The sequence below is a fragment of the Nilaparvata lugens genome, unplaced genomic scaffold, assembly GCF_014356525.2.
Source record: "Nilaparvata lugens isolate BPH unplaced genomic scaffold, ASM1435652v1 scaffold8734, whole genome shotgun sequence".
Taxonomy (NCBI): domain Eukaryota; kingdom Metazoa; phylum Arthropoda; class Insecta; order Hemiptera; family Delphacidae; genus Nilaparvata; species Nilaparvata lugens.
This window is the reverse complement of record NW_024094478.1, coordinates 615-10,183: the sequence shown is the minus strand read 5'-3', so window position 1 is coordinate 10,183 and position 9,569 is coordinate 615. Positions and strand designations below refer to the sequence as shown.

Below are 9,569 nucleotides of genomic sequence, written 5' to 3'. Positions count from 1 at the left end.
AATTGTTATTTTTATGTTGAATTAATTGTGATGTAAGTTTCAAATACATAAGTTGAATGTGATGCAATTGTAAAGACCTTTAAATTGTGAAAAACAAATTCAAAAAATAAATGATTTTGTATTCAAAATTTTGAATATTATTCAATGTCCTGAAATGACAAACTCTTTGATTGCCTTTGTAGGCACAGCTCATAAGTAAGATAAATCTATATAAGTAAATGAACAATAGCAGTATGAATGATAATGAATGAATGAAAATAGACAGATGAATGAATAAGAATGGATGATATTACAAATTATGATGAATATACAATTACTCAACCTGAATATCTTGAGGATGTCGAAAGCTGTCGAAGATTGTAGGCATTTGTAAGAAATGCTCCGGCAATGGAAATCATCATCACCATACCGGCCAGAGAGTGGGAGGGTATATGTAACCCCAAAGTGGAATGCTAAATTGCACAGTCGACCAAGTGAGTGGGAGGGTATATGGAACCCCAAAGTGGATGCAATTTCGACTGTCAATAGAGACTGCAGACCTTTATCGGTAGATTCGATTGTAGGTAGAATTGTAGAACAGATTCGGTAGCAGATTGATTCGAGAGATGTAGAGAGAGATTGATTGAGTTTCCAAAATCCAAACTGTGGACAGAGGAAAAGAAAATACCCTACGGTAGAAAATATGTTGACTGTAGCAACAGCGCTATGAACTACACAGAGTTCAGAGTACAAAGAGTTTGAAAACAAGAATATGAAATAAAGATTTGTAGAAACATCAAGCAATCTTGATGATCTTGGAATTTTGCAGAAATGCAATGGAATCAAAATTCTAAATTGACATCTTTTAAAAAGGATTGAAATAGATGAACAATGTAAAATTGGAAAGAGCTTTAAACTAAATTCTAAAAATTGAGTTCAGAAAAGCGTGTTCAAATTGAAAGTGAGGTTACACCTACCAGAAGTTTGAGATTCAAACACAATCCGTGAAGACATACAAGTTGTTTGATTGAATTAGGCCAATATTTATCGCAAATATGCCAATGAAACATGAAAGTACTGAATATTCAGCTGGAATAAATTCAAATTCGAAAATTGAAACAAGAGCTGGCCAATTCCCACATTCCGGAATCGAGTTGAAAACAAAAAAGCAGCACACCAGCGCCACACAAACCGAGTGGAGCAAAACCTACCTACAACGTTTCCGCAAGTGAGAAATGCAAGAATAAAGATACAAAACACAAATATTATTCAAAAGCAAGTGAAAAAGGACAAATTTGAAATTAATCAAATAATACTAGACAACAAATTGAAATTATTACAAAGATACAAATATTGAAAACAATGCAGACTAAATCTGCCAAACGTTGGCTATACTGGCAACGCGCTAAGTTCAAAGATCAAGGATGATGCAAATTGAGTTTTAACATAGACTGGGCCCGGTTTTGCAATTGGAAGAATTGTAAGAAATATGAAGAATGAAGAAAGAAGAAAGAAAAAAATATGTTAAAGAGATTTGCATCATTCGCTATCATCTAATGGCAAAGGTGCAACACTAGCAATAGAACGTTTGAAAACACCAGAATCAGTTAGAACCTGGATGACTCTAACCTTGTCATCGGAGCCAGGGAAAACCTCTGTAATACGTCCAAGCTTCCAGAGTGTTGGTGGTGTCCCAGGATCCTTCAATAGCACAAGAGTGCCAACTTGAAGATTGGGTGATGAAGAAGACCATTTATGTCTTTTCTGAAGAGTAACTAAATATTCTTCAGACCATTGTTGCCAAAATTCCTTTGTGACTTCAGCAAGTCTATTCCAACGTGCAGAAAATTCACATGTTTGAATTTCTGCTTATGAGAAGGCAAAGCATTGAGTGGGCGCGCAATGAGAAAATGCCCAGGTGACAAAAATTGAAGATCAAGAGGGTCCTCAGACAATGGAACAATAGGTGAAGAATTCAAAATAGCTTCAACTTGTGCAGAAAGAGTACACATTTCTTCAAAATTCCAAATATGTTTGAAAGCAATAATTTATATATACTCTTGAAATTTCTTATTCCTCTCTCCCACAGACCACCATGATGAGGAGCTCTTGGGGGAATGAAATTCCATTGAATGTGCAAAGATGCAGCTGAATTTTGAAGTATTTGTTGATTGCTAGGCAAGTTGAGGAAGTCACCTAACTCTTTGAGATCATTATTTGCACCCACAAAAGTGGTAGCATTGTCTGAATATATATTCCTTGGAATACCTCGTCTTGAGATGAAACGGGTGAGAGCAGCCAGAAAGACTGAAGTGGACAGCTCTGATACTACTTCTATATGTACAGCACGAGTTATCATGCAAATGATAACGTGACTTTGGACCACCAATACGGAGACTAAAAGGTCCAGCATAGTCTAGACCAACATTCATGAATGGAAAATCAATATTTACACGCACAGAGGGCAATTGACCCATCAATTGTGCAGCTTGAGTATGAGTGAAACGAAAACACTTGATACACTTTCGCAGAACATTCTTAACAGTACGCCTTGTTGATGGTATCCAGAACCGTTGTCTGATTGCAGCCATGGTTGCTTGCACACCAGCATGACACAATTTGTTATGATGATAAAATTGTGAATTTGTGATTGGCAGGAAGCAATATCTGATGCTTGAAATCAAAATCAATATTAGCATTAGCTAAACGTCCTCCTACTCTTATGAGGCCATCAGAGTGAATGAACAAAGACAAAGAATGAAACTTACTGGAGGCATTCAACTCATCATTTGCACGTAAAATTTCCAACCCTTGTGGAATGCTTCAGCTTGAATGGCCTTCAATAGATGAATTTCAGCATCTTCAATTTCATCAACTGAAAGGGCGTCAGTACGGCGATCAGCAACTTTCTGACGAATGTTATGTAAAAAACGCAGAACATAAGCAGTGACACGAATAATTTTAAAACTATTGGAAACACGTTCAGAAATAATGGATAAAGGTGAAACAACTGCAGTATTTACAAGAACTGTATTGGGAGCTAGAATAGCTACATGAGAAGAGAATGACCTCCAACTATCAGTTGGATCAGCCAACCATGGGGGACCATGCCACCAGAGTTTGTTGTTTGCTAATTCACTAGGAATCATGCCACGAGAAATTAAATCAGCTGGATTGTGAGATGATTTCACATAGTTCCAGACATACTGTGAGGTAGATTCTTGGATTTCACCTACTCTCAATGAAACAAAAATTGACTTTCTGTCAGGAGGAGACTGCAACCACTTGCAGACAATTTGAGAATCTGACCAGAGAAAAAACACCTGAAATAGTCAAATCAAGAGAATTCAAAGCACTTACAACTTTGTTAATGAGTCGTGATAATACTAAGGCACCACAAAGTTCCAAATTTGGAATGGAGACAGGCTTGAGAGGTGCAACACGTGATTTTCCACAAAGAAGATGAGTTTGAACAACATTATTTTGGATGGTGCGTACACACACAAGCTCCATAAGCAGTAGCGCTAGAATCAGAAAAACCATGAAGTTCAACTATGGAACATTGATCTTTGATACTACACAACGTGGTATTGAAATGCTTGAAATTTTGGATAGTTCTTGTATGATCTGCAACCACTTCAGTAGCATGTCATTGGGCAGACTATCATCCCAATCAATTTTTGCAAGCCATAAATTTTGAAATAAGATTTTTGGAAGGATTATGATGAGACTAATGATTCCAAGTGGATCAAAAGTTGAAGCAATAACTGACAGAAACTCACGCTTTGTGAATGAAGTCTTTTCAGAAATTTTATCAATGTTAGAACAGATGGATAGACTATCAGAATTGGAATTCCACAGTAAACCTAGAGCTTTGGTTATTCCATTATCAGGATCTGATAATGTAGATGCACATCAGTTCCAATGTAGATGCACAGATATTAGGTCATCAACATAAAAATGTTGATGAATTGAATGATACAATGGAGAATCAGGTGTTGATTCAAGTTCAGCAAGTAAATTCAAGGCTCTAGTGCTGAGATAAGATGCACAAGCTGTCCCATAAGTAACTGTGGCCAATTGGTATTCTTGAAGAGGTTTTGAAGTATCATCTCTCCAAAAAATGATGCAAATTACGATCAGAAGGATCTAAAAGAATTTGGCGGTACATTTTAGTTATGTCCGCGATGAAAGCAAATGGTCGCATACGAAATCGTAGGACAATGTCAAAAAGGTCTGACTGAACAACAGGACCCTTGAAGATAACATCATTGAGAGAAATTCCAGTTGATGTTTTGGCGCTAGCATCAAACACAACTCTTGTTTTGGTTGTAGTGGAGTCGGGCTTGAAGACGGCGTGATGTGGAATATAATAGACTTGTTCCTCAGGGGCTGGTGGCGGTACAGGGTGCATGTGACCTAAATCTTCATATTCCTGCATAAATTCAACATATTGAAGTTTGAGCTCAGGTTCTTTAAGAAATCTTTTTTCCAATGAATGGAAACGTTTCATAGCTTGAGTCCTTGAATGACCAAGGGTGGCAAATGAATCCTTGCGAGGTAAGGACACTTGGAAACGACCATCTTCATGCCTGATGGTATTTTCTTTGTAGTGTGCTTCAACCCTAGCACACTCAGGAGAGACAGGAATAACTGAAGAGACTTCTTCCAGCTTCCAGAAGGTTTCCAACTGATTGGAGACTTCAGCTGTGGAGACAAAATTGGTAACAAATTGATTAGATGATTTTTTGAGTGACACTGATTTAGGTAATTGACAAGAGCCAAAAACAATCCAGCCAAGTTTTGTATTTTGTAGGATTGGAACATCAGGTGACACAATAATTTGATTGCCAGTCATGATTGCGGCATAAACGTCAATACCCAATAGGATATCAATTTTCTTAGATTTATGAAAATTTGGATCTGCAAGTCGAATATTGCTTGGAATCTTGTAGTTAAGATCAATTGTGACACGAGGAATACATGAGGCAAATTTCTCAACAACAAACATTCTTGTTGCATTGACCAAGTATGATCAGATGATTTTATTAATACTGAGTGAACTGTGGATTTGGCTTGCATACTGGACACTCCATTAATCAGATTAGTTACATGACAGAAGGAAGAGCTAATCTATCAGCCAACTCTTGAGTGATGAGTGAACAATCACTTCCTGTGTCCATTAAAGCATTACATGCAATTAATTCACCATTTGAACTAACAACCAGAACCTCTGTGGTAGGTAATACTTGACTGATGACTTATTATTAGAAATGATGGATGAAGCAGCATGTGAAACAACTGTTGTTTCTGAATTATCAGATTGTGAGCTAACTGAATTTGATGCTGAAGATGAATGGGCACTAGAAACGGTGCACTCATTCTGAGACTGAATCACATTAGAAACAACATTCTTACCTCCTGAATTGCTAGTAAAGGAATCATGTAAAACAGTGTGATGTCGCTTATCACATTTTTGGCATCTCTTTGAAGCAGTTGTGATTGTCAGTGTAAGGATTAAGGCAATTGAAACACAACCCTTTCCTTTTGATTGCATCATAACGTTGATTGATGGGAATCTTTGAAAAATTGACACATTTGAAAATCCCATGAGATCGATCATTGCAAAATTGACAGGATACTGATGGCTGAAAATTATTCAGAGTATTATTTGAGCAAAAGGACGAGTATTTTGCCTAACATTGGGGCATTTGAAGTAGCTTGAGTAAAAACCTTTTGATTAGTTGGTGGATTTGAGGGGCTATGAGATGAAATAGCATCCATTACCTTACATTGATTTTCAAGAAATTCCCACAGTTTATCCATAGTAGGGATTTCATTTATGCGTTTTTCCCATTCGCGCAAGATATTAGAGTCAAGTTGAGAAGTGATTTTTTTGCATGTAAAGTAAATCTTTAATTTGAACATCCAATTTGAGCGCTTCTAAAGCATTAATGTGACATTTACAGTGATCAATGAAAGCTCTAAGAGATTTGGAACAATTTTTCTTGAGTGCTGGGGGTGATTCAATACCTTGAATGTGGGTACTTGCAATTAATCTGGGGTTATTGTACCTCTGTGTAAGCAGATTCCATGCAAGCTCAAAGTTTCCATTCCCTGGAGGAATATTCTGAATGTGTGCAAGGGCTTCACCACTGAGAGCTTTGCGCAAATAATACAGCTTTGTAGCTGGAGCCAAAGTTTGGTTTTCAATAACCATATTGGAAAAGGTATCACAGAATTCAAGCCATGAATCAAAGGACCTGAAAATTCTGGTAATGTACCATTGGTAATTGTAGACCTTGATAAATAGGCATAGTGGTTGCAAATGCAGAGAATTGACATTATTAGCAGTCACTGAAGCAGATGGCAATGATTTGTGTTGATTACACTATTATGATCTACAGACCCCGGTGATTTGGGAACTGGAGAGGAGTTTGGTGACTGATGTTCCATTGCCGGTGCTTGAATGTAGCAACTTGCTGCTGTGAATCATAATTTTTCAAAATTGTATTTACATTAGCAATTAACATTAAAAATTTTTCTGTGACAATTTGATGTTTATTGTCATCAATGTCATCTGAATCAAATTCCAGGCTTATCTCTTCATAATGCTGCTCAAAGTTGAGCAATTTAGTTTTGACTGCTAGTAGTTTTTGAAAATCATTTTCATCATTGATTTTAAAATTGAAATATTCAGTATAAAGCCAAGATTGATTTTTAATGATGCCACTTCTCACAGTGAGAAGGCTGTTTCGTTTGCCTTTAGGAGGCATATTGAAAATTGGAACGATACCTCAATTGAAAATTTTGACCTCCTCTTACACTGGATGGCTACTGGTGTTGTATCCAATTGTTGGGAACAATGACATAAGTGCTTGGTTGAATGTATCAGTATGAGCAACTCCATACAAATATTACCCTTGAACATACAGAAATAAACACTATGAATAAAAGTATAAGACAATAATCATTACACAATGATGTAAAATAATGAATAAGAATAAATGTATTTTCTAAGCATATGTCAATATGAAGTATCCGGCCTGGAGGACCAAACTTAAAATGATAAATATGCTTCTAATATCTATCAAAATAACTTTTCTGGTAGCAAAATTAATAGAGGACCAGGTAGGCTGAGTCCTGAATACAACTCGTCCTACCAAAACAATAGGTAATGCAAATAATTGCAAAATCAAATAGTGAATAATTGTTATTTTCATTGTTGAATTAATTGTGATGTAAGTTTCAAAATACATAAGTTGAATGTGATGCCAATTGTAAAGACTTTAAATTGTGAAAAAACAAATTCAAAAAATAAAATGATTTTGTATTCAAAATTTTGAATATTATTCAATGTCCTGAAATGACAAACTCTTTGATTGCCTTGTAGGCACAGCTCATAAGTAAGATAAATCTATATAAGTAAATGAAATAGCAGTATGAATGATAATGAATGAATGAAAATAACAGATGAATGAATAAGAATGGATGATATTACAATTTATGATGAATATACAATTACTCAACCTGATATCTTGAGGATGTAGAAAGCTGTCGAAGATTGTAGGCATTTGTAAGAAATGCTCCAGCAATGGAAATCATCATCACCATACCGGCCAGAGAGTGGGAGGGTATATGTAACCCCAAAGTGGAATGCTAAATTGCACAGTCGACCAAGTGAGTGGGAGGGTATATGGAACCCCAAAGTGGATGCAATTTCGACTGTCAATAGAGACTGCAGACCTTTATCGGTAGATTCGTTGTAGGTAGAATTGTAGAACAGATTTGGTAGCAGATTGATTCGAGAGATGTAGAGAGAGATTGATTGAGTTTCTCAAAATCCAAACTGTGGACAGAGGAAAAGAAAATACCCTACGGTAAAAATATGTTGACTGTAGCAACAGCGCTCTGAACTACACAGAGTTCAGAGTACAAAGAGTTTGAAAACAAGAATATGAAATAAAGATTTGTAAAAACATCAAGCAATCTTGATGATCTTGGAATTTTGCAGAAATGCAATGGAATCAAAATTCTAAATTGACATCTTTTTAAAAAAGATTGAAATAGATGAACAATGTAAAATTGGAAAGAGCTTTAAACTAAATTCTAAAAATTGAGTTCAGAAAAGCGTGTTCAATTGAAAGTGAGGTTACACCTACCAGAAGTTTGAGATTCAAACACAATCCGTGAAGACATACAAGTTGTTTGATTGAATTAGGCCAATATTTATCGCAAATATGCCAATGAAACATGAAATTACTGAATATTCAGCTGGAATAAATTCAAATTCGAAAATTGAAACAAGAGCTGGCCAATTCCCACATTACGGAATCGAGTTGAAAACAAAAAAGCAGCACACCAGTGCCACACAAACAGAGTGGAGCAAAACCTAACTACAACGGTTTCCGCAAGTGAGAAATGCAAGAATAAAGATACAAAACACAAATATTATTCAAAAGCAAGTGAAAAAGGACAAATTTGAAATTAATCAAATAATACTAGACAACAAATTGAAATTATTACAAAGATACAAATATTGAAAACAATGCAGACTAAATCTGCCAAACGTTGGCTATAGTGGCAATGCGCTAAGTTCAAAGATCAAGGATGATGCAAATTGAGTTTTAACAATTGTCATGTAAAGACACAGAAACTGCACGCAATAAACCTGGTTCCAGAAGATGGGTGTCCAGTGCCACGGCCTCTGAAATATATCTTCTCTGGACATCCATCTTTTGAAATGGACTTCCATCTTTAGTGACATCTATGACTAACAATTTTCTTGGGCACGAAAGATGCAATGGACTACCATCATTTTGTAACAAGACTCAATCAAGCCCTAAAGATGTATCTGGACATCAATCTCTTGTGAAAAAAGCATACATGTGACATCTATCTTTTTCACATCAGGAATCTCCTAAACTAGCAGAGATATGGACTTCCATCCAGTTGGAATGAAAAGAGCATAGAAAACCAAGAAAATTGATGTATATAATCTCAAAAACTGAAAAAATGGACTTCCATCTTATGTGCATCCAGCCACAGAGTTTTTTGAGACTGCTAAATAAACGTCTACAGTTTTATCAATTGTGTATCGGCAATATGAAAACGCATGCAGTTAATATGTCTTCAAATAAAGGTGTTGATATCTACATGATAATATATATATTCTACCATTTTTATTTAATTAAAATTTCAAAATTATTCAAGCCTTGATAGAATGATTGACTCACTGTACAGTCAGTCGAAAATTTTAATATTGAAATGAGGGGTATTATGGCAAGCTGAACCAAAAATAAGGTCCTATGCACCTTTTTGATATTATTTCTTCAAATGAAAAATGAGTTTTGTGGGTTGTCAAAACTCCCCCTGGAAGAGAAATTTTATCCTATCTTTTAGTAAAATAACAATGATTTCTGCATTGAATAACATCTATCTTGCCAACAAGAATCGAACTCTTTGTGAATTTAGATATGACCTACACTTTAGATTTATATAATTCTATTAATAAATTCATGGAAATTGTAGAATTTTTTCCAGTTAGTTGATGAAATTGATTATCAATAGAGAAAATTATTATAATTTTA

At 35.6% G+C, this 9,569-nt stretch overlaps 1 protein-coding gene across 1 annotated transcript; it reads right to left on the bottom strand.

The window, feature by feature from the left end:
* Positions 1-4,087: 4,087 nt before the first annotated feature.
* Positions 4,088-4,837, bottom strand: LOC120349210. The gene has a single exon (XM_039419175.1). The coding sequence runs from the start codon at positions 4,835-4,837 to the stop codon at positions 4,088-4,090; it is 750 nt and encodes a 249-aa protein (XP_039275109.1).
* Between the last annotated feature and the right edge of the window lie 4,732 nt (positions 4,838-9,569).